The sequence below is a fragment of the Macadamia integrifolia genome, chromosome 7 (genome assembly GCF_013358625.1).
Source record: "Macadamia integrifolia cultivar HAES 741 chromosome 7, SCU_Mint_v3, whole genome shotgun sequence".
NCBI lineage: Eukaryota > Viridiplantae > Streptophyta > Magnoliopsida > Proteales > Proteaceae > Macadamia > Macadamia integrifolia.
The window spans coordinates 4747977-4774424 of NC_056563.1; the positions used below are offsets into that span (position 1 = coordinate 4747977).

The 26448-nt window shown below is 39.1% G+C and overlaps 2 protein-coding genes across 2 annotated transcripts; one reads left to right on the forward strand and one right to left on the reverse strand.

Annotated features, from left to right (window-relative positions):
• The first annotated feature begins 3056 nt into the window (after positions 1–3056).
• Positions 3057–6512, forward strand: LOC122083704 (serine/threonine-protein kinase Aurora-2-like). Its single transcript, XM_042651587.1, has 9 exons — positions 3057–3216; positions 3603–3719; positions 4448–4594; positions 4763–4858; positions 5031–5126; positions 5222–5318; positions 5421–5538; positions 5884–5956; positions 6050–6512. The coding sequence occupies exons 1-9, from the start codon at positions 3181–3183 to the stop codon at positions 6182–6184; spliced, it is 915 nt and encodes a 304-aa protein (XP_042507521.1). The 5' UTR covers positions 3057–3180; the 3' UTR covers positions 6185–6512.
• A 1432-nt stretch (positions 6513–7944) lies between these two features.
• LOC122084486 (ATP-dependent 6-phosphofructokinase 7-like) lies at positions 7945–26197 on the reverse strand. Its single transcript, XM_042652762.1, has 13 exons — positions 25622–26197; positions 24865–24911; positions 24728–24767; positions 20899–20961; positions 20627–20764; positions 10626–10784; positions 10435–10488; positions 10116–10184; positions 9838–9967; positions 9298–9563; positions 9092–9140; positions 8827–8981; positions 7945–8378 (listed from the first exon to the last, which is right to left on the reverse strand). Exons 1-13 carry the CDS (start codon positions 25889–25891, stop codon positions 8211–8213), a joined length of 1608 nt encoding a protein of 535 aa, XP_042508696.1. The 5' UTR covers positions 25892–26197; the 3' UTR covers positions 7945–8210.
• Between the last annotated feature and the right edge of the window lie 251 nt (positions 26198–26448).

Here is a 26448-nt window from a genome sequence, read left to right on the forward strand (position 1 = left end):
TCCCTAGAGTCTGTCCCTGGAAGGATTTAGACTTCACCTTCTGAGACCACCAGATTGTCCATTCCGTAAAGTTTTGGAGTTTATTGATGAGCAGGCTAAGTGGGATTTGATGAAGCTAAGATCATTTTTTCTTCCATTCGAGATTGAATGTGTAGATTCCTATTAGTTTTGAGGGGAGACATGATAGGCTGTGTTGGGGACCCACTCCAAATGAAAAATTTTCAAGTAAGGTAGCTTACAGGTTGGGAGCCCAACAATCCTAATGTTCATCCAAATCCACTAAACTAGCACTTGGGACTCCAAAAGAGGTGTGCAAAATTATTTGGAATTCTAAAATCCCACCAAAGTGCAATGCTTTATTTGAAAAGCTTGTCTCGGTACTTTGGGGGTCCTCACAAATATAAAGAGGAGGCGTGTTGTTGATGCTGATATTTGTAAAGGATGTGGTCTTGAACCCGAAATGGTAGAACATTCCCTGTTGGGGTGTCCTCTGACAAAGCAAGTGTGGTTTGCTTCCCCTATCTCCTTGCGAGTTGATGCCCACCCTGTCCTATCTTTGTCAGTGGATCCTAAAGTAGGGGCACCCTCCTAGTGCTACCAAAAGAGAACCACATATTTTCTTTGCCTCCCATGCAATGATTATGTGGGAGATTTGGAAGATAAGGAATGCATGATGCTTTAGTGTCTCCATCTCGCCCTTCCATTCTTGAATGACTTCAGTTATAAAAGGTCAATTGATGAAGTCGTGTCATTGATTCTTGATTCTCCCTAGGCAACAAGCTTGAGATCTTATGGTCATCCAAGTCCACCCCCTCAAGGGGTTTCTTCTCCATCTTCTCTGATGCGGCAACAAGCACGAGACCAAAAGCCCTTAGATTGGCTATTTTATCCTTGATCATGATAAGCAAATTAGATTGATTGCATCAGATCATTTGGCTCTTGCTCCAACGGTGGTGTGTGAGGCACTTGCTATTCGGATGGCACTCTACTTTGCTGGGCATCTTGGAATCTCTGAGATTTCTGTCTTCTCGGATTGCCTTACCCTTGTCAAGTGCTTGGCTCCTTCTCTCCCCCCCCCCCCCGTGGTCCTTCCTCCATTTTGTGCATTGTTGAGGATATTCTTTTGCTGAAATCTTCCTTCTCTTGTTGTAATTTTGTATATGTTAGTATGGCTAAGAACGGGATGGCCGATGTTTCATACCCTCATAGTTTTTCTTGTGAGTCTCCATGTCCGAAGAATCTGTTAAGCCTTGTATTGTCCTTTTTGCCTCATGGTGAATAGAATTTTATTCGTACAAAAAAAAACAAAATTTAAAATAAAATCATTGAATATTTACTTGGGAGGATAACCCTCCATCTTTTGTAGCTAATTCAATGTTTCATACTATTGTACTACCTCTTTTCTTAATATAATTTTCTTTAAAAAGAGAGAGAGAGAGAGAGAGAGAGAGAGAGTAGTAAGGGGTGCATGGATAGGCTTTTCAGGACTAAAGGCAGTTCAATTAGCAAACCGATTACTAACTGTTTAGAAACCTTATAGATTTAATCGTGATCAAAACCATTTAAAACGGTTCTGGTTTTAGAAAGTGCGACAATTTAATAAATGGTTCAATTTTGGTTTCAACCAAATAAATGTGAACCAAATTGAACCATACCATATACATCAAAACCGAACCTGTTAACACCCTTGAGCCTTCCTTATTTTTTTTTTGGTAGAATAGCCTTGCCTTATTCGGTAGAAGGGTAAAAGTTAATTCAGTATACTCTAAGAATTTTTTATCATGGCTCTTAATTGAAGTTTTTTTATTTTCGTTAACAAAAAAAATGTTATTCCATCGAACAAAAGATCCTTTCGGTATAAGACAAAACACAATATTAAAAGTCATAATTTTTTATGATTCAAAATACCTTTATTGTATGAATTTAGAATTATATCAAAGAACAAAACTGTTAATTGTTGTTCGTGATGGGTGGGACCGTTGATCCTAACCTGAGCTGAGGCTTGAGGACCCTAAGTTGGGCCTGGGTTTTCAAAAACCCAACCCAGTTCTATCTTCTAGCGCACCGTAGATTTATAGACTATAAAAAAGGATATTTTTCTCTTTATTCCCTCTTTCTGCATAAGAGTGGCTGATTTTGAAAGGAAAAGCTAATGGAAGAGGGATTTTTGTAAAATGAATTTGTAAAATCAACAAAGTTTACCCTTTTTTTTTTTAAGGTAAGACTAAATTCAAGCTTCATTTACATCTATTCCGTCATGAACTATATATCTGGCCGTTAGATATCTCTTATGATCCAGACTTACTCATGAGTTGGATTAGGGGTGTTAATTGATTGGATTGGGCCAGTTTCAATTGGCCTTAGTCAGATTTGGCGGGCCTATATCCTCAGACCATGACCTATATATATATATATATATATATATTTAAGGAATGAGTCGGTGTCGTGTCGAGCTTGTTTAGGTTTTTGGCTTTAGTCGGGCTTCTCCTAATTGGGTTAATCGGGCTATAATCGGGCCTTAAACAGTGTAATATACCAATAAAGCCTTAAACGGTGTTTATTTTTGTCAGATTTAAGATATTTTAATTTATTATATTAAATTACCAACCATTTTGAAAAAATATTACACTTAATTACAGTGAGTAATCGATAAAAATATCAACAAATACTCTATTCTATGAAAAAAAAAACAAAAAAACAAAAAAAAATACCTATATAAACGATCGAACTAAACATGTCAATCTGAGTCGGGCTTGTAAATGGGCCGGATTGGTCAGAAGGCCCATTGGGCTTACCCCTTGCACCGTGTACTATCAATTTATAAACGGCTAGACTTAGACCCGACACATTTATTAGTCAAGTCGGTCCGGATCCGACCATAAATATATTGGGCTCGGTAGGGCTACCGGTGCGAGCTTGATGGAGAATGGACGAAGACGTACGAAACTAGAATTACGCCGACATGTCACTGTATACTTCCCTCGCGAACGCTAATTCAAATGTGCCAGCTGGCGCACAAATCCGACCGTTGTAAACCTGGGAGGAGATGTCCAAAGTCCAAAAAAAAAATACAACTTTTCCTTAGTCGTTTCGTCCGCTTGCCTTTCATCGCTCATTCCTTTTCTCTCTCCTTCTCTCCATCTCTTTCTCTCTCTCTCTCTCTCTCTCCCTCTTTACCACATGGCGATCGCTGCAGAAGCACAATCTGGAGAGAAGGTATTTATCTATCTTATGTTTCAATCTGATTAGGGTTTTCCATTAGCGTTTGGGGGTTTTTCGTTTTTACCCCATCATGTCCTGCTTGGAAGAAACCTTGATTCTTAGGGTTCTTTTTAGTGCTTAATTGGGTTATCTAATTTCCATCATTCTTTCTTTTCCATATTCTTCTTTTTTCTAACAGATTAGAAAATCTGGGCAATTTGGGGCTAGTTAGGACAGTTTCATGGATTTTACTGTTTCTAGGGATTTTAATTCTCGTCTGGCTGAATTGTTTCCTCTTGCAAGCTTGGAATGACAATTGTTTCTTCTTGGGTTTACGATGGGCATGTCTTCCTGAGATAGTCTAAGTATTATTTTCCTTTTGTCTCTCCTCGTTTTCACAGACTTCTTCAGAGGTTTCCCCAGCAGAGAAAACAAGGTGGACTCTCAATGATTTTGACATTGGGAAGCCCCTTGGAAGAGGAAAATTCGGTCATGTCTATCTGGCGAGGGAAAAGAAGGTTTGTTTTTGGATTCCAATTGCATATTTGTTTTGGAGGAATCTTTTGTCTCTCTCATGTTTTTTTCCAAGTTTTTGAATCGGGTAGGGTTTTTGTGGAATGCTAGCTGATACTAGGTGTCTTTGTAGTCTATTAATCATTTAATTTTGAGCTCTTGTCCGTTCGAATGATAGTAAACTGGGAGATCCAAAGTAATAAGAAACATGCAGGAATCTGTAAGGCATCGCAGTTATGTGAGGAGGACCCATAAAGGGGGAAAAAGAGGGTTTTGCAGCTGGAATCTTCGACCAAAAGCAACATGGTCTGTAATTAAAACATTACCAAAGTCTCAGATGTTTCTCAACCTTCTGTTCTCGAGATTTTGCAGATCTTATCTTCCCCTACTGCCGTATGTGTATTGTATCAATGTTGTCGTCCTTTATTGACATTTGCATATGGTGTTCCATGGTTTCCGTTTATCATTGGTAGAGGAAGGGATTAAAGCTTTGTAAGAGTTACAAATTCATACTACGCAAACCAAACACTCCATTTGCATATGATCTGTTTGTCATTTGTTCCTGGAATGTAAGCATTTTGTTGAAAATTGAAACCTAAATTATGCATATTCTCTTCAAGCTTGAACTATTCATTTCACATGCTTGTTGAAATCCCTCATGTAGTTTCATGCATTCTTTACGTCTTTATCTTCCATCATCAAATAACATAAAACTATTCCTTCATCAAAACAGAGCAGTCACATCGTGGCACTCAAGGTACTTTTCAAGAGCCAGCTCAAGCAATCTCAGGTTGAGCATCAGCTACGCAGGGAGGTTGAAATACAAAGCCATCTACGGCACTCTAACATCCTACGTCTCTATGGATATTTCTATGATCAGGTCTGAAAACTGATGAACCATCTCAATGCCTTAGTCCAACATTGATTTTTTTTTCTTTTTCTTTTGTTTTTTTTTTTTTTTTTAAGTACTAATGCATAGTCCAAGACTCAAGGGAACAAAAAATTGAACCATTGACCAATTATTATTATTTTCATATAATTATTGCAGACACGGGTTTATTTGATACTAGAACATGCAGCCAAAGGTGAACTCTATAAGGAACTTCAGAAATGCAACTACTTCAGTGAAAAGCGTGCTGCGACGGTGAGCCCTCTACCTATGAAGATTGCCACAGTTTCACATTATTCTATCCGTATGTCACTGACATATTCTTATTAATACTGATGAAGTGACATGAATTCATATTTCTCCAATTTTTCATGACCATCTATTTTACCTAACTAGAAATTATGGGATGGTGCATGTGGTGGTACAGTATATTTCATCATTAGCACGGGCACTCATATATTGCCATGGAAAGCATGTCATACATAGAGATATCAAACCGGAGAACCTTCTGATTGGTGCGCAGGTGATAATCTCAAGTTTGGCGCAGAATTCTCACTTCCTTGTATTGATTGCATGGCATTTCATGGACTTATTCTCAATGCCTGATGCTATCCACAGGGTGAACTGAAAATTGCAGATTTTGGTTGGTCTGTGCATACGTTTAATCGCAGGCAGACTATGTGTGGTACACTGGATTACCTTCCACCTGAAATGGGTATGCTCCACTGTGAAGGAACGAAATGCTTTAATAAGAATTTTTGCTTTGCCTATATTTTCCGGTTTGGTTGTTTAGTAAAAAATTTCTTTCTGTTTACAGTTGAGAGTGTAGAGCACGACGCAAGTGTTGACATTTGGAGCCTTGGTATCCTCTGTTATGAGTTCCTTTATGGGGTACCCCCATTTGAAGCAAAAGAACACTCAGACACATATAGAAGGTAAACAGAAGGCATTGTCCAAACTACCAATCTTGCAAGCTCCCTCTTATTAGAAAATGCTATTCTAATTATTTCTTTCAACAGAAAATGCTAGTTTTGCACTCCCTCTCCCATGATGGCTTTTCACGGGAAAAAGGACATTGACAATGTTATTCTCAATGTCAGTGAGCAATTTCTGTTTTTCACAATGAATGTGAACTTTTGGAGCTGGCATATTTTCTAGCTATGGGCATTAAATCTATGTTTTGGACCAGAAGATTTCTGATTTCTGAAATTAATTATTTCTGTTGGGTGCAATCCTTTTCCCATAAGATGCTGATGTACATGATTAAAACATATATGCAGGATAGTAAAAGTGGATCTCAAGTTTCCTCCAAAACCAATGGCTTCTTCCGCAGCAAAGGACCTTATTAGTCAGGTGAGATCTCCTTCCCCTGTCTATGAGCATTTGAAATTTGTCATGTTCCTGCATATGAGGAGTTTTGAGTTTTGAATTGCTTGTGGAAACTAGATGCTTGTCAAGGATTCTTCACAACGTCTCCCATTACACAAGCTTCTTGAGCATCCCTGGATTGTTCAAAATGCAGACCCCTCTGGCATCTACAGGGGTGGTTTAATTGCAGATGGAGACTTTTCTCTTCCGTGAAACCTCTAAGGCTGGCTAGAGATGTTCTTCATTTGATGTGATGGTTCAGCAATATGGTTACTGATTCAATTAAATGTGGAAATTCTGCTCAGAGACAATTTGCAGATCTGTCTTGATGCATGCTGCTGTCTGCAGTCATGTTCCGACATAATACCATGGCAATCAAGATGTTGATTTTGTCCAGACAACATTAATGCAACTTCTCTATTTGCTCAATGATCATAAACCGCAATTTCTTATTACATAAAAATGTACTACGATGCACAGTCCAACTCTCCACCCTTCCTAATTTCTTGGCATAATTTGAATTTGAATGTCATGATTCTAATCTTTGTGTGTGTGTGTGTGTGTGTGTGTGTGTGTGTGCGAGAGAGAGAGAGAGAGAGATCCCCATCTCTGATGGTAAGAGACCACAGTTATTAATTAGGACAAGTAGAGGGCAGCAATATCTCTCTATATATCTGACCACTTGATTGAAGTAGTTACCCTTTTTCTTTCTGTTAGCCCGTTTCCAATCAAAATTTGGTCTGATCAGAATAAGGAATCAGCCAAGTAGATGGACCTGGTGGTCCTCATAGAATTGCTCCTATTTTAATGCTATTTTAGAAGGCATAAACAATGATTAAAGTGGAGTCACCTAAGCCCCTGGACCTGGTGATCCTAAAAGAATTATTCCTATTTTAATGTTGTTTTTAAAGGCATTAAACAATAACTAAAGTGGAGAAATGCTACCGGAGTACTTAATTTCTAATTGTATTAATGTAATGACACTCGGTCATTTAATTTTCTCTATTCATCAAGATCACACCTCCCAAGAATGGTGATTTACATCCAAAGAGGTTGACAGACTTGAAGAAAGCCACATTTATTTTTAACCTTTTCCTTCTTTTCTCCTTTCTATATGGATCTACTTGTTAATTGAATAGGAATTGTTTTCCTGGTTGCTGGCATTCAAATTCTTGATGCATATCTTTCTTTTAGGTGGATGTAGAGGATAGAGACCACCTAATAAAAGGCCACTAATCCACCTTTCTTACTATGCAGTTTGTCTGAATATTAAAGGTTCAACCTTGCTAACAATGTGTATGGCCATGGTCAGTATGTCCTATGAGGAATAACTGAATAAGATATCGGGGCTCCCATCTGAAGCAAGACCAACAGATATTGAGTCAAGTAATTTAGAATGAATGTTCAAAATTATAAGAAGCTGATCAGGTCTGTTCATCTAATCTCAAATCATAATGGGAGACATATTTTGCTTTAACCACAATTCCATAGAGCTGGTTCCCTAACCCCCACAGAGTAGTGCCCATCTTGACTGCCATTACCTCCGGCAATAGAAGGAGAACATAGTCCCCCGGGCACTATGAAGAGGCTTGGTATACTGGCTAAGATAAGGCATGGGTTTGACCGAAGTCTCGACATCCCTCGATATGCTTTTTTCTGGGAAAGCACCTGTAGCATTGCCTCCATATTAACCTGAGATGGGTTGAACAAACCAGAAATCCCATTCCTGCATAGCTAGACTTATTTGCCTTTCCTTCTTATTTGATCCTGTAATATTACAGTAGAATGTTGGATAGATTGTGTTTCATCCTAAACCATTATGATTTTAGTCAAAATCGACAAATTGTGAATCCCAGAATTTCCAGTCACCTTTCCACGGCAGGAGCCCCATGAGAAGAGGTTGGGTGCAACCAAAGTTTTCCCTAAAATGGTGGTATTATTCATATTTGCTTCAGTAGTATTACACTGAAACCCAAGGGGAAAAAAACGGCATAACTTGATAAATAAAAACTGTGCAGCCAAGCACAAAGGATCTCTTGATGTTACAAGGCAAGATTAATAAAACAGTTCCATAAGATAAAAATAATAAAAAAATAAAAACTCACAATCCGTCCAATAGTCAGCGGGAGCATTATAGATGAATTCACATTCAACTGCTTCCTGGAGAAAAACAAAATAGCCCCCCAAAAATGGACACAGCCCCTATAGATGGTTCTCTTTGCTCTCCAATTTGCCATCCTCACGCATGGTTTCCACCTTCCAAGAGTTGTGTTTGTGGTTCTTCTTCCTCTTTCATAGCTTCCCCAATATCTTTTGCACTCAAGAAGCTGGGCTGGTTCGTTGATGACAACAATCTTGCCCACATCCTGTCAGTTATACAAACCATGTTCTGTGTCTCCGTCACACGCTGCATCGAATCACCCAGTAGTATTACAATTAGGTACTATTATTGACTTTTGAGTAATATTGTGGCATAAGCTTACTTCAGTCATTGAATGAACCATGAAGATCTTGCCTACTGGCTAAAAGCAACTCACTTTTTTTACCTGCCACTATCTTTAACCACAGAAATGCCTAGTGTGTTCATAAAATTTTAAAAAGATGAACAACAAACCCATACATGGAAGAATGAGACTTCTTTTTTCCAAAGGTAAAGGCAACCAACTTCCATGTTATAGTTAATGAAGGTCATTGGGCAGGCTAACGAAAGTTCAGTAGTGAGACTTCAAATGGTCTTTCAAGATAGGAAGATGAGAAATTTTGGTTATTTACATCCCCATGACTCTGGCAGGAAAGCCTTTTACTGATTACTCCACGCAAAATTGAAAGGCATCTCAGCTTATGTAGGTACTCACATGGAAGGGAATGTAAGCATGTCTGCCATTGACAGGCCCAACTGTGAAGCCTGTGTAACCAGCCATTGCACCATGAATGGCACTATGAGCAAGCAGTGTGCAGTAGACATTGTCGGATGCATTGCTTGGAATGGCACGGATCATATATGTAGGATCTGCCAGACATCAGAGATCACCACTTGATTACATCACACTCATGAGCATAGCTACTATAATTTTAGAAGACATTGTAAAAGAAAGGAACAGAAACTCTCAAGTTACCAACCTATATATTTGAGATTGATGGGCATTTTTTGTCTTTTTTTGAAATGATCCTACATAAGAACAAAAAGAAATAAGCCAGTCTGCTTATTTAATCAAGAATCAGCTGTTAAGATCAGATCATGCACATCCCCACACAAATTGAGAATAACGGGGCTAAGATCAAAAAATCAACTTCTATGCACAATAAATTTGATTCAGAGTACAAACCTTGATATTCTGGGATATCCACAGACCAACATCTTGGAGTAACTTGTTTCCTGAAGCATCCTGCTGACCCAAGGACTTTATGGTTTCAGAAACAAGATTTTGTCCAGCCCCTTCAGCTATCACGATAACCATGTGCCCATGTTCTTTAAGTCGCTTCTCCATAAATTCAAAAAGCCCACCCGGTCCTTCAAGATAAAATGGTGATTCTGGAATCAAGCAACAGTCTACATCTCGGCTGGCAAGAGTCGCATACATTGCAATGAACCCTGTACCAAATAAAATCATGTGAAATTGTAGAAACAGATGTAAGCTAGGTTGGGAAACAAGAACATTGTTGATACAAAGTCCATTGGCATTTCATCCAACTTCAAAAGATACATTCACAAAAGCCCCCTCAAACCCCACCCACTCCCCCCCCCAAAAAAAAAAAAAATCTCACTCAACAATTAGAAGCTTTCTTACAATAATGCTAATGGAGATGTGGAATGTGGCATTCCTGAACATGCAAGTAGATGAAAAAAATCACATATCAAAACTCACCACTATAGCGACCCATCAACTTCACAACGCCTACACCATTCTCAATACTTTCAGCTTCAACATGTGCCGCATTAATGGCACGCTGAGCTTCTTCAACCGCAGTGTCAAAACCAAATGACTTGTCAATAACCTGAATCAAAGTAAAATATCACCAATGTCAATGATGATTATCATAGTGAGACCTGTAAGAATAAATTCCTTACTTCATAGCATGTCAGTCAGTAAACAGGATGAAACCCAGTAGATAATCAGAGACCATCAATGGGCATGAAAAGTACCGCTATGTCATTATCAATTGTTTTCGGGATTCCAGCAACTGCAACTTTGAGACCACGCTTTTTAATTTCCTGTGCAGAGAACAGGGATGTTAGACAAGAAAATACACCCCCCCCCCCAAAAAAAAAAAAAAAAAAGGTGCATTCCCTTCTATACTTTTCTAGTTAGGTCACAGATGCCAATGTCCTCATACAAGTGAGCCTAACTGTTCTGTTGGGAAACAAGAAAAAATTGGAGCATTGATATAGGGCACCTTTCAAGCTGATAGCTGATGAAATTTCCAGTTTATCAAAAAAATAAAATAAAATAAAATAAAATCACCTCAAAAATAACAGACGCCCCCTTTTGAGTCCCATCTCCTCCAATGATATACACCTAGAAAACAGAAAGGTATCAACCGAAAATCCAACACATAGTCCTGTGAACAAGGAAGTAGCACATATGTAAAGTATTGATACTTGTAAATGAAGAAACCAATAAGCGTATACAATAGACTCATATCCTCTATGTACCTGATTAATGCCACGGTCCTGAATGCTGTCCACAATCTTTGAGGTATCATGGCCTCCTCGTGATGTTCCAAGGATAGTGCCACCACGTTTATGAATGTCATTGACAACCTTCGGTGTTAAAGGAACAGTATTTCGAGAGTAGAAGCCACTGTATCCTCCCTACATTTGGCAACACGGCCATTAGTTGAATACAAGCATTCAGCGATTGAATCCACAAAAGTATCTCTGGCAATGATGAAGATGGGCCATTAAAATATACATGTTCTTGAAGGCGAGGCTAAGCATCTATTTTTAGTTCAAACACATATAAATAACATGGATACAAGTTTAAATCCAGCTTGAAAAAAGAACAACTCTACGATAATGCTTCTTTCTAGCTTGCTATAATTCCTCACGTAAAGACTGTTTTGTTTGCTTGTGACTCAGCAACCTAATGTAGGAACAAATTACAAGAAGCTAACCCTCACAATTTATAAACCCTAAACAATACAACTACTGACTCAAGGTTAGCTAATTGTACTCAGGAATACTCAGGAAACCAAGTAACAACCAGAAATAACCCACACAAGATAAGAACAACCCAACAAAGAAAACCCAAGAGAATTCCAATCGGCTAGGAGAGAGAAACTCACCTGCAATAGGCCCAGAGAGACAGAGGGGCAGCTGCAGCTGTGGAGCTCAGAATGAGCTGCACTCTTGGGCGTAGGTAATCCCTAGGGAGGGTACAAAAACCTAAAAATTTGAGAGACTTCTGAGAGACAGTTGATGAGATATTTACCTTCTTGAAAATCACACCTAGGAGAGAGAATTTGACAGGCATCTGCAGAACAGCAGCTGGCAGTATTAATTAGTCTTCCAATGTGGATCGAGTGGTCCACTGGTGGTGTAGAACAGACCCTAACAAGGCCTGGCAGATCTGACTTCAGGTTAGGGAGATTCTGGAGATCGATTGGCCTTCAAATCTGAACTTCTTTGCTGATCGATTTAGGGTGAATGGGTCTGGACAGAACTGAACACTCTCTTTGGAAAATCTCACAGCAAACAGTAACTAGAACAGAGAAATTAATGCAGAAATAAATGGACAAAACAAGGGAATGTGGGAGAGGAGTGGCTATCTCAGCTTAGGCTTCTCACCCACACAAGGATTAAAGTATCGGTATCAGTCGTCGTATCGATTGGCCAAAATTAAGATACGTATCGGAAGGTATCGTATCGTATTGGAGATACACTAAGATACGCTAAAGATACACACATAAATGGATAGGAAACATTTTTTTAAACACTTTTGCATAAAGAATTTGTTAAAAAAAGCTATTGATAACATGTATTATGCATAAACACTAAATTGATGATATCGTACTAAGAATTCAAGGTCTGTAGTTGTCCCATAAATGTAAAATCTTTGTTCCCAACCTTGATTTCCACTTTAGTTAGAGAGAAATATGGCTGACAGCAACTTTGGAACAAAAACCCTTTAAAAAATCGTTTTTCTCTGAAAAATTACCCATATTGGCCATTATATGACCGTAGCGCCGATACGTATCGATACTCACCAATACATACCGATATATATATATATATATCGATACTCGCCGATACGTGCTGATATATACCGATACGTACCGATCGATACATATCGATACTCACCGATACGTACCATACATACCAAAACGTACATTTTATCTCAATTTTATATTTTTCATAGAGTCGTATCGAGGCATGTCGTATCGTATCGATGTGTATTAGTGGTGTATTGATGCATATCGGTATGTATTGTAGGATATATATATCGATACAAAATGATTTACAAAATTCAATGTATCGTATCGGTGTGTATCGTATCGACCGACTAAATTTAAGATACGTATCGGAGGGTATCGTATCGGTATCGAAAATACTTAAAACCATGCACCCACAGCTATCCCAGCTGTTCTAAGCAATTGATTGCAACTTTTCTTTATTCAAATTTGAAATTACGAGTACATAGGCTCCTCTATTTAAAGAAGGCACAATAGCAATCATAACATAACTAGGAGCTAGTTTCCAAACAGGACTAGACACACATAGTAGGACTTGGACTCATAATAGGATTAGACTATAACTCCAACATGGAGTAAGCTACTTAACTAAGAGCCCATTTAGGACATTACAACCGATGGGCCCAATGGGCCTCACTTATCAACAATTAAATAAATAACTAAAGCTAGAATCGATGGGCCCAATTGGCCCTTCTTCTAGCAACTAATTCAGCCATTCAAGTGGACTTAAGTGTGGATCAATATAGGCCCCCTTTGGCTGGGTCTTTCTTCCTGTGATAGGTCCTTCCAAAGTGTGGATCTACATCACAACCCTTCTAGACTATAAAGAAGGATATAGATCATGTTTGTTTAGTTGTGACTCAGTAACCTTCTAGACTTTGTAAAGAAGGATACAGATCATGATAAATATTAGGGGTGTTAAATGGTTAGTTTTAGTCAGGCCTTAATCCTTCACATCTGAGGCACAAGGCCGAACTGACCAATTATGTAATCAGTCCACAAAAAAAAAAAACCGAGAACGGTTAATATCAATTATCGATCTTTAATCAATTTTAGCTAATTGATCTTAATCGACCTGTTAAGCCATTTTTATGAATATTTTGGCTAATCAGTCTTAATTGTGATGGGTTCCAGGGGTTTCGATTAATTGGTCCTAATCAGACAGTCTATCAGGTTAACTGGTTGAACCAAGCCTGACCGATTAGTACAAAAACTACAATTCCTAAAACCAAATAATGTAGGACTAGATTTGAACAATCAAACTAGGCCCAAACAACAGGAACTTGTAGACCAAAGAACAACCAAACCAGCTGCAAATATATATCAAAAATTAGACTTCAAATAACAGTCTAGAAATACTATCGATCTGATTTGTTGGAGGAGTAATAACTTGAACATAGACTATAAAGAAGATAAGAAAACACACGAAGAACCCTCCTGGACTTCACGCCGCAAGGAGTCGCTTGGATTAGACACCAAACCCTTCTTCCTTGATCAAACACACGGAGCAGCCATGGAAACCAGCGGCAGTAGCAAACAACAGTCTTTTTTTCTGTTAAACATAAATCTTGGCCTGTAGTATGCCCTCCTCTTTATTTACAATAATGATGGGGAGTGTTTACAAATAATAGTAACCCAAAGTAACTAAAACTGAATTAACAAAACTACTAACATGTAGTTATTAAAAAGCTGAAATTGTAAACTAATGAAAAGGAAACTAAATACAGACTGAAATTAGAAGCTAAAATTAGAAACTAAATCCCCATCCATACCCAAGCCGTGGGCTAGCAAACAGCCTTGGTCGACCTCAGCCACTATGGTGGTGGTCGAACCTCTTCTTTCTTCTGGTATATGTCTTCAATTCTGCATCAACTCTCCCCGACTTGAAAGCATTCGTCTCCAACGAATGGGCAATAGACATGTAGCGCTCATACAAGTCGGGATCAAGTCTCTTGAAATCATCAGCATGAATCCAAGTACAGTCACTTTTCCACTTGACAAGAAAAGTGTGATAACCAGTGCCACGGCGGGTAGTCTTGTAATTATGATCCAAGATGTCTTCAATAACTTCAAAAGTAGGTGGCTTCAGTTGGGGCAGCCTCAACATTTGTTCCGTGTCTTCATCATCCGAATAGTGCCCAACATAAAGGTGAAGATCAGCCACATTAAACACATTGCTTATGGTCATGTCATCAGGCAACTCAAGCATATAAGCATTAGGTCCTATATGCTTCAACACCTTATAGGGACCCATCTTCTGTGGATGGAGCTTGGTATTGATACCCTCTGAAATTGTTCAGGATTTACTCAAATCATCACCATGTCCCCGGGTTTGAACTCCACATAACGCCGATGACGATCAGCAGAAGCCTTATACACATCATTGTCCAAGGCAATATATCGTCGGACGTTGGCATGCACCTCAGTAATATAGCGTAAGAACTCATCAGCCTCAATACTAACTCGAGCTTGGGGTGGGAGTGACATAAGATCAATAGGTCGCTTAGGCTGAACTCCAAGCAAGATCTCAAAAGGAGTATGACCCATTGTCCTATTCACTGAGCTGTTGTAGGCAAATTCTGCAATATCAAGGATGGAAAGCCATGTCTTCTCATAATCTTGAACCAAACACCTCAACAAATTTCCCAAGCTACGGTTCACCACCTTTGTCTGTCTGTCCGTCCATCTGTGGATGAAATGCAGTTGAAAAATTCAGCTTTTTATTTGTCTTCCACCACAATGTCTTCCAAAAATAACTCATAAACTTAACATCACGGTCAGACATAATACTAGTTGGCAACCAATGTAGTCGCACTACCTCCTTGAAGAAAAGCTTTGCAACCTGATAAGCATCAAAAGTCTTGCAACAAGGTATGAAATGAGCCATCTCAGAGAAGCGATCCACAACCACCATAATGGAATCATATCATTCTCTAGGAGGGGGTAGTCCAAGAACAAAAATCCATGCTAACATCAAGCCATGGTGCATGAGGAACAGGTAGTGGAGAGTATAAACTTGTGTTCTGTTTTTCCCCTTTTGCCAACTGACATCATGGCATCTCTTGATCACACGATTGACATCCTTTGCAATGCATGGCCAATAATATCGATCAATCACCTGTGCAAGAGTCTTATCCTTACCAAAATGTCCTCTTAATCCTCCTCAATGTAACTCCCGTATGATGTGATAACGTAGAGAAGAGTTTGGAATACAAAGCCGTGTGCCAAAGAATAAGTACCCATCATGAATAGAGTACTTTAGGTGCTGTCCACCCTATTGCAACTCCACAAAGACAGTGCTGAAATCAGGATCAGATGCTTACTCACCCCCGTATCTGATCAATGCTAATAACATGTGCTGAAAATGTGTTAAGTGTGAGCACTTTCTGGCTAAGTGCATCAGCCACTGTGTTCTCTTTTCCCGCCTTGTACTTCATAGCAAATATAAACTCCTGCAAGTAAGCTACACATTTGGCATGCCTGTGGCTAATTGACTTCTGATACCACTTAATGTAGACTAGGATAGGACTCTAACCCAGCCTCAAACTGCAGGAACTTTTAGTCAAAGAACACCCAAACAATCACGACAAACCCAATAACAGAATACAAATAAGACTAAAGTAAATAATAACAAATCAACAATATTGACTCTGTATACCTCAGAAATTCTGCACTATATGTAAACCAGAAAACAGGGACTCCAAAATTACTAGAGTCTGGGACTGAACCAATGGTAAAATAATGGAATAGGTGATCAACACCCCTTTAGCAACCACAGCCTAAATCAGAAATCAAATCTGGGCAGGTTTCACAATCGGCCAGAGTTAAAAAAGTCCATAACAGTTGAACCAATGGTTTGATCAGTCTAAGATTGGGATCGAGTTCTCTTCTGGATGGGTCTAACACTCGATCCAAGTTATAAGGCCATCAGGTGGCTAGAACTCCAAAACAGTCAGGTCCGATAGGAGAGAAAACAGAGAATAACAAACCTAGAATTCTGTAAATAGATCAGCTCACTTACCTGAGATGATGAATGAGAATAAGAGTAACAAGAAAACCAGAAAATAAGAAGGATCCACTAGGACTTCTCGTCGTAGAGTGTCAACTAGATCAGACACCAGTCCCTAAACCTTGATCACACACAAGGGAGTCTCAACAAAGACCAGCGGCAGCAGTCAGCTTTTTTTTAATAATTCAGATTATATGTCGAATAGCGCATCCTGGCCTCATTCAGTTTCTCGCCATAGAAAGCGATGGGGTGTCCTTGCATTAACACTTCTCCCAGCCCGACATGTGAAGCATCTGTAGCAACTTCGAATACTCTATCAAAATTTGGTAGGCGTAGAATGGGTGCCTCTGTCATCTTCTTCTTCACAAGAGCAAAGGTTTTGGTCGCTGCAGCTGTCCATTCAAACTTCCCCTTACTTTCCTTCATACATTCAGTGATGGGTGCCATAACTGCACTGAAATTCCGAATAAATCTCCTATAGAAGGAATCCAAACCATAGAAGCTACGGACTAATGTTGTCTTAGGTATAGGCCAATCAATGATGCTCTTGATCTTCTCTGGATCAGCTTCAACCCCTTTTGATGACACTATAAATCCAAGGAATACAACCTTAGGCAGCATAAAGGAACACTTCTTGAGATTAATGTATAATTTCTCCGCACGAAGTACTCTCAAGACTTGTCTCAAGTGATCCATATGCTCTTCTTGGTTCTTACTATATATCAAAATATCATCAAAGTAAACAACCAAAAAGCGACCAATGAAAGGATGAAGTACCTGTGTCATAACTTGCATGAAGGTGCTAGATGCATTTGTCAGACCGAAAGGCATGACTTTCCACTCATATAAACCATCCTTGGTCTTAAAGACGGTCTTCCACTCATCTCTAGAACGGATTCAAATCTGATGATAGCCATTACTCAAATCTAATTTGGAAAAGACCTTTGCCACAGACAGCATATCCAACATATCATTTAGTCGTGGTATAGGGAACGTAACAACCTATACTTGACTGTTATCTTGTTGATAGCACGATTGTCCGCACACATACGCCAAGAACCATCCTTCTTCGGCATGAGTAAAGCTGGTACCGCACAAGGACTTAAACTCTCCTCAATGAAGCCCTTCTGTAATAACCCATCCACTTGCCTTTTTAGCTCGGCATGTTCAGTAAGACTAAGTCTATAAGCGGGAAGGTTGGATAAAACCGAACCAGGTACCAAATCAATAGCATGCTATATGTCTCACATGGAGGTAGCTCATCTAGAAGATCATCAGGGACTAAGTCAGGAAAATCAGATAGCTCTCTGATAGGTGCATTATGCGTTACCTCAAGTTGGGGAGTGACTTCCCGAGTAACAAGAGCCATAACCATTCTAGTTTCATAACTTATGTGTAAGAACTGCTTGCGGGGAATAGCTAACAACTCCTTTGTGGGCATAAGTACTACCTTCTTCTCAATGTCAATGTCCTTTGGATTTGACCTTAGGGATCTCCGTCGCCGTATTTCAGCCAGTACATTTACCGGATAGAAAGTTGTAGGAACACCCTTCCACATGAAGGTACACAAATTTTTCTTCCCTCCAACCATGGCATCATTGTCATACATCTAGGGACGACCAAGCAATACATCTGTGAGTTTCATTGGGATCACATCACACCAAACTTTCTCTTCATACCGGTAAAGTTTCAGAGGAACTGAGCACCTCTTGTTCACCTCCAAGGTATTACCATTCAGCAAGGATACCTTATAAGGCTGAGGATGAGGGTCAGCTTTCAAGGTTGCTTTCTTCATAAAGGTTTCAGAGACAATGTTGACACAACTGCCACTATCAATGATAATCTAACAAGTATGCTCACCTGATTTCATACGGCTATAGAATATGCAGTTACGTCGCCAATCCTCTCCTTTGGTTTCAACCACCAAAATGCGAGTAACAATATGTATTCCATGAGTGTCATCCTCATTAGGGTCTTCTATGTCATAGTCATATCCACCATCATCATCATCATCATCATCATCATCATCTAAAGGGTAAGGGTAAAGAGCTGACTCATCTTCCTCATTGGAGTCTTTAACCTCAGCTACTACATTAACCCTTTGCTTATGTGGGTAAGACTTAACAAAGTGTCCTACCTCTTGGAAATGGAAGCATTGTACCTTATTACTACATGTCATGGGTGCCTTTCGTTTGTGATCAGTCCGTGGAGGAAAAGTGGACTTTGGGGGTGCTGAGCTACCAGATTTAGTGGCTGAAAAAATTTTCTTGACCCCCCCAGCTTGAAAACCAAACCTTCTACCTAGTTGTGCTATAAGCTCCTCTGCTCGTAGGCCCTTGTCAAAGCAATCCCTCACTGAGTACACATCCATAACATCAATCCCCCTGTTGATTTCAGCCCGTAATCCTAGTCGAAACCGAGATAATAATTGCCTTTCATTCTCCCTTATGCCTGTGCGAGAATAAAGTGCATCAAACCTGTTCATGTACTTTACAACAGTCATAGTCCCTTGGCGAAGAGAATTCAGTTGGTCTTGTATACGAGCTCTGAAGTTGCGTGGCAAGTATTTGTCAGATAGCTCAAGTTTCATCTCCTCCCAAGTGGTAGGCTCTCTACCATGGTCTTTTAATTCTCATTCATTAGTCCTCCACTAATCACGAGCAGCCTCAACTAGCTTAGCACGAGCTAGTTTCATCTTCCGTTCCTCAGGTAAGTCATAATAATCAAAATAGTCATCAAAAGCCACTACCCAATCATAGAACAGTTGGGGGTCATGTCTCCCATCAAACTCCTTCAAGTCAAGCTTAACCTTTTGCAAGTCTCTGGAGTACCTCTGTTGTACAGGACGTTCAGTCTCAAAGTATCCCCTTATGTGTTCTTCAAAAATAGGTTGCTCTACAGGAACCCTCTATGGTGGTCTCAGATTAGGGACAGGTCTCCTGTTAGCCAACTAAGCAATTACATTCAACAGGCCTCCACCTCAAGTGGTGTATGAGAAGCACGGGTATGTTGTTGTGATTGAGTTTCCACAGCCAACACTTTTTCACTAAGAGCTTGTTGCACAACTCTTATAGCCTATAACATCTCCATAATAGAAGCTAAGGATTTTGCATAATCAATGGGAGGGTTGTTCTCAGCCATGCTCTGATACCACTTAATGTAGGACTATATTTAAACAATCAAACTAGGACCAAACAACAGGAACTTGTAGACCAAAGAATAACCAAACCAACCCCAAATATATATCAGAAATCAGACTTCAAATAACAGTCCAGAAATACTATCGATCTTATTTGTCGCAGCAGTAATAACTTGAATATAGACTGTAAAGAAGAGAAAAAAACACACGAAGAACCCTCCTGGACTTCACGCCGCAAGGGGTCGCTTGGATCAGACACCAAACCCTTCTTCCTTGATCAAACACAAGGAGCAGCCATGGAAACCAGCAGCAGCAGCAAACAAGAGTCTTTTTTTTGTTAAACATAAATTGTGGGCTATAGTATGCCCTCCTCTTTATTTACAATAATGATGGGGAGTGTTTACAAATAATAGTAACCCAAAGTTACTAAAACTAAATTAACAAAACTAGTAACATGTAGTTACTAAAAAACTGAAATTGTAAGCTAATGAAAAAGGAAACTAAATATAGACTGAAATTGGCAACTAATATAGGACTGAAATTAGAAGCTAAAATTAGAAACTAAATCCCCATCAATACCCAAGCCGTGGGCTAGGAAACAGCCTTGGTCAACCTCAGCTACTATGGAGGTGGTCGACCCTCTTCTTTCTTCTGGTATATGTCTTCAATTCTGCATCACCAAAACTGGACTGTTAATTAAACAGTCTATTCGGTTTCAGTTTCATTTGGTTAGGCTCGGTCAGGACCGTCAGTAAGGGCCTGGGTCTGACACCCTAACAAATATGTAAGTCTATAATAATTCATTTACTCACACATCTCCCCTCCCCAGAAAACACATATACACAATGAAAATAATAATAACAATAATAAGAGGTTGTCCTCATATATTGTAGTTTAGTCCAACTAAAACCTGAGATAACAATGCAGGGCACAATAAGAATAGTGGATAATGCACAATACTTATTACAACATAAACATTGTGAAGGCACTTGTACGGGAACTGAGCCAGGTACAAAAAACCATGCCATTTTTGTATACGTATTGCAGCTAATCAGATTAAAGATCATGTGCATGTGTTCAAAATTTTATAATTTAACTTTCAAAAAAGACACATCCAAATGTAATTTCTAGACCTCAAATCCTCAAGGAAAGCAATGCAAGATTTCATTCTCTTATGAAGCGCTTAATATGAAATATATATATGTGTGTGTGTGTGTGTGTGTGTGTGTATAGTATTCAGGATAAACTATGTTAATTGAATAATACAAGAGCACAAGCTGTGGAAGAGAGAGATTCTACAAATGTAATCACTCACCTCTATCCCAAGTACTTTGTTGACACCATACATGTGGTAAAGCCCACAAACTATTTCCCTAATCACTGTATTAAGCCCAGGGCAAAGACCACCACATGTTACTATACAGGCATGCACTTCATCGGACTCAAAATACACCTGAACAATTGAAGAGAGTATCAGTAATGAAGTGTTTCATTATTCCAAATTAAATGTGAATGAGTGAACAAGATAACTGTTGTAGGTAATCCACGGGTGCTAAATGTAGGTAATTGTTACTAAACAAGGCATACCTTTTGACGTGGTCCAGCACGTCGAAAATGTGTTCCTTTTGGACTATCCTTGTGTACGACAACCTGCATAACAGGAAAAATTAAATAAATAAAAGACAATCAAGACTATTAGTTGGTCAACATGCCATATCTCTAATCCATACAAGATACAACATCCCACCCCTGGCAGAAAACTAACAAGAATGGTGCATAGTGTCTCCAAAGTTACAAATCACTCGCATATATCACCACTACTGTTTATATGAAAAAAAATTTCCAAAAATATTTATATCTAATGTAGACTAGGATAGGAAGGACTAACCAAGTCTCAATTGTAGGAACTTTTAATCAAAGAACCACCATGAATAGCCCAAACAGCAGCACAATAGATCAGAATAGAAGGACCAGATTGGATAAAACAGCAAACTATCGATGTCAATGGTTATGTATTCTCAGATCAGATTAGTAATCTGATGAGTAAGGCTTAATACGGTTTGACACAAGTCTCAAACAGTCCACCCAACTGAACAAAACCATGGTAAATTACAGAAATCAGAACAGAACACAACAGATCTGAAATCTGGGTTGATTTCACTACAGGACAGAATTCAGGAGACCTCGAATATTTCCAGATTTGATGGTCAGAATCAGCCCAAACTAGGATTGACTTTCAGCCTAGTGAAGGTGATGGTTAGACCAAAGTTTCAGTCCAAGGTGATGGCTGGAAGTGTGTCAGGTGTAAGGGAATCAATTAGGAAACTAACAGGAACTTCTGGACAGAATTGAGAGAGATTGATTCTAATACCTGTAGAGCTTGGACAGATCTGTAGTACCTTGGATACTTGAGGGAGAAATAAGAAGAATACTTGAAGAAGAAGAACACTTGAAAGGAACCTCTTGGGCTTCACACCACAAAGAATCAATTGGATCAAACACCAACTCCATTAGCCTTGATCAAACACATGACAACTTTTCATGAAGAAGACAATAGCAAAAGTCATTAATTTTTTTTATCAAAATCATCTCTTTTTTTAGGAACCTCCTCCTCTTTATCTATAATGTTGATGGGGGAGGGAATTACAAAATAGAAGGTTCCTCAAAAAGGAAACTAAATATTCTCCTAATACAATAGTTACTAAAAACTGAAATTAAAAACTAGTTGAAAAAAGGAAACTAACTACTAATGACTTGACTCACTTAATAACTTGACTCCTAAGGAAATAAATATAACTCAAATCAAACCCAACTAAAAAGGAAACTAATGAAAATGGAAACTAACTAGTAATCCCGTATACATCCTTAGAGCCCCCCTTTTAGACTCATAAAAGTGGTCTATTAAACTCAAAACACATGGGATCAAAAGCCCAACATGTATGGAACACAACCCTAGGCTTATTCCTAATAAAACAAGCCTATTTTGGTTATTAATCTGCATCAATATCAGAACACTATATTTATCGTAATGGTTTCGTTTAAGGCCGGTATTAAACTACCTTTATTAAATATAACAGTAATAATAATAATAATAATAATAATAATAATAGGGTAAATTTCCCAAATCCACTAGATAAGAAATATTAATTAAAGATAAGTCGGTTTAAATTTTGTTTTGCATCCACTAGTATCGATTTTTAAAAGATTTACTTAATCTCCAAAGTTACTTATTGCTCAGCCCAAGAAGAAAATGAAGTTGAACTTCCTAAAATACCTCAACAACACTTCATCCTCTCTCTCTCTCTTCTTCTTCTTTTTTTTTTTTTTTTTTAAGTTCTTTCATTTTTATTCTTTTTTTCCGTTTTTCTTCTTCTTCTAGAACCAAGGAAATCCATGAGTGAGGAAGAAAGTCCTTCCACCCCTAGAAGAGTTAAGGCCACGCTATCTGCAAAGGCCACACCATCTTCAGCCTACAACCCCCTCACCTTGCCCTGCAACTCCACACCCCCCTCCCTCTTCTGCTCTCTCTCCTTCCCTGCAACCCTACCTCCACCCCCTGTGTTGAATCCCTCTCCCCTCCATCCAGGCCCCCCACCCCGTGCTTCCTTGCATTCCGAGTTGCCGGCACATCGATTGCAGAGTCATGTGAAAACTAAACTCCAAAAGTCTAAATTGCAACTACAACCTTTCATCTTTTGATTTTCTTTTTTTCGTTTTGGAAATTTTAGTGGATGGATGGAAGAAATCTTATTTAGCTAGATTTAGTGTTTAACGCAGGTTAACAGAGGAAGAGTTGCTTTGTTTTTTGGTTGATCCATACCTTCCTGGGTCACTCCTCTACCACCAAACCTTACACCGTGGGGACATCAAAAGGCCAAATGGCAAGAATCTGTTTGGACTTTGGAGAAAGACCAGTCCATCGAGAATTCGAGATATCCATTGACATCAATACGCAATAACCCAATTTGATCATTCTCCCACAGTCCCCAAACAACGAACTCAACCTTATCCCAACTAAATGAGGTCAGCTACATGGATCCATTTAAAAAAAAAAAAAGAGAGAGAGGGAGACAGTAAGAGGAAAGGGGCACATCCCAACAATTCAGAACAATCTCTCAATCCCCAGCATGAATAAATGAGAATCCATTAATAACAAGTCAATTGAAAAATATTAGGAAACTAGTTAAAGTGCGAATGAAGAAGCCGCATGCGTTGCACAGAGTGTCATCCACATTGACTTAGACGGAGGGGTGGGTGGGTGGGTGGGTGGGGTGGGGGTGATGTGAGAGGGTAGGAAGTAGCAGATGGTACAAGGTTGATGAGTGCACGGTGAAAGGCAAGGAAGCAAGGGATGCAGTGGGGGTTGATGAGAGCACGGTAGGGCAGGGAGAGTGTGAGCAGGAGAGGGATGGAGTGTTGCAAGGGGAATTAGTGGAGTTGCAGGGCAAGGTTAGGGATTGTAGGTGAGGGATGGTGCGGCCTTTGCAGAGAAAGAAGAAGAATAAGGAGGAGTTGGGTCCCACATATATGATTAAAAATGAAAGTATTAAAAAAAAATGTTAAAATGAAAATAAAATAAAATAAAAACATGGAGAGAGAAGATGAAGTGGCATTTGGGTATTGTAGGTAGTTCAGTTTTGTTTTCTTCTTAGGCCGCATGAGCAATAAGTAACTCTAGGGATTAAGTAAATCTTTTCAAAGTCAAAACTAGTGGATGTAAAACAAATTTTCAACCTACTTATCTAGCAATTAATTTTCTTATCTAGTGGATCTGGGTAAATTTCCCCAAACAATATTATTAGCAGGCCAGGCCCTACAAGAGGGCATCTCTTGCAATGCAAGCAGCATTGTTCGCCACCACCCAAGATGCAAAAGATTCGAGAGTCCAGGCAGAAAATACATGTATAGACAGTGGTCTAATGACAGGGGCTAACGACAGAAGCTTGGGACGGAGCTGTATGATGCGGAAGTCTCACGTATGGTTCCCTGAAAAGGGAGTGGCTAATCTATTCGAGCTTCAACCAACCACCACCAGTCAATTCCACTTTGGGGCCACCCCTTACTCTACCATTATAATGTTTTCTCCAAAAGTAGCAATAATAATAAATATAACAACTACAACAATGGCAACATGAGCAACAACCAGTAATTGATAAACCTAGCCTATTAAACAAGAATCTACCAATTAGACCCAAAGCAAAGGCATGTCTCACCTCAGGGCATGAAATTTATTAATGGCTCTGCGCCAATAAGCATCCATGCAATCAGACATACTTATGCATTATTAAATATTTAAAATTTCTCATAGATAAACAGGGAACAGATAATTCATGAATGCAACTACAGCCAAGAAGTTTTGTGTCTATGAAAAACAGAGGGACTCAAAAAAGTTGGCAGTGATGAGAAAGAGATTCACCTTCTGGGTAACAGTATCATCCACGTTGACAAAGTATTGCCTGTTGAACAGAGAAATGAGTTTTGATGAAGCAAATGAAAAAAATGCCGAACAAGAAGTAAAAGAAATTAGCTTGGAATAGAATGTAAGAAGCTTACTTCACAACCGAGTATGCAGGATTGTCTTGCAATGGATTGGGATAGGTCTGTCAGAGAAAAGGTACGAGTAAAAGATTATGAATATTTCCTTGGTTCCCAAAGATAAAAAACATTAAAAACGGATTCATCTGTTGATTCATTCAAACATTCAAACATCCAAACATTCAATTCTCCAAGCTAGGAAAAAGAGAATGTGAAGATCATTCAGGAAATATGAATGCCAAAATCATGCTAGCACAGAGTTTTTTAAAATATGATCAACAACTTTATGGAAAAAGGATGAAACTTGCCCAATAAGCCATTTTAGAAATCCATTAAAGAAGTTCTATTTCCAAAGACAAGCTCGCGATGTAACAGAAAAGAGGGGGGAAAATGGGGATTGAAAGTAGTTAAACTGAAGCAAACTCTCAAATTTCACACAGCACCTGAACGTTCCTTGTGATTTCAAAACTTCTGTCCCAATCCCAATCACAATCCCAATCCCAATCCCAATCCCAATAATGAACTTCAAGCCCCTTAAAAAGAATCCCCAAAAATTCCCGAGTTCAACCAAAACCTTACATTATTAGTCATAGTAAATCAAACACAAGAATTTTTTCTTTTTTTTTTTTTAATGAAAAGAATAATCTTGAGTGCAATGAACAATAATAGTAAAGGAATTAAGCATTCAAAGAATCAAAGTAAGTTCAAAAAGAAATCAAAAGATCAATCACATATTAGATAATAGACAGAAAGAGAAAGATATGGAAGAGAGTACAGGGAGATCGGGGATGTAATCACACAAGTGAGGAACATCTTCGAGAACATATCCGCCATCGGCGGTGACCATCTTCTGTTCTGAGTTGCTCGAGAAACCCATGGAGCCTCCTGAAGCGGTAGTGTTGGAGTTTGAATTGGAATTTATAAGAGAAGAAAAAGAGTTTGCGTAATGGTTATTAAAATTGGAAGTAGAATAATGAGAATTAGAAGGATCGAAGCAGCGAAATTTGGGAGCAGCGATGGAAGAATAACTAGAGATGGATTTCATCGAAAGAAGCAGTGAAGGGTTTCTTCGAAGGAGATGTAAGAGTGGAAGAAGCCATTTTTAATCAAAAGCAACAGAAAAGGAGAAGATCGATGAGTTCAGCAATGGCGATCTTGATCAGTGATGTGAACTGGCAAAATGGAAATATAGAAATGGAAAAGCTGAGCCAAGCAGCGGAACGGACGGGAAGGGCTTTCCTTTCGCTTTCGTAGATACGCACTTGAGGCTCCAGAAGAAATTGAAATAAAGGCCTCGTGTCAACTGCTTATTATTGTATTGGTCGAGGTAATGGGAATCAGGATTCCTCCAGAAAATGGATGGCGGTGTCACCAGTTTTTAAAACCGGTGCACTATGAGAAAACCGCTGCCTTAAAAACCGCTGGCCGACGACGACACAACTTACAACCCCATCTGGGCCAGGTGTCATGGACAAGTTGGGACCAAGGTAGACTCTTCCCATCTAGAATGATTTTTTCACTACATCAAATTCCAAGATGAAGTCAAAATTCGGAGTTATTAGATTGGAGGTTTGTACTGTTCTCATAGGATTTTTTTTTTTT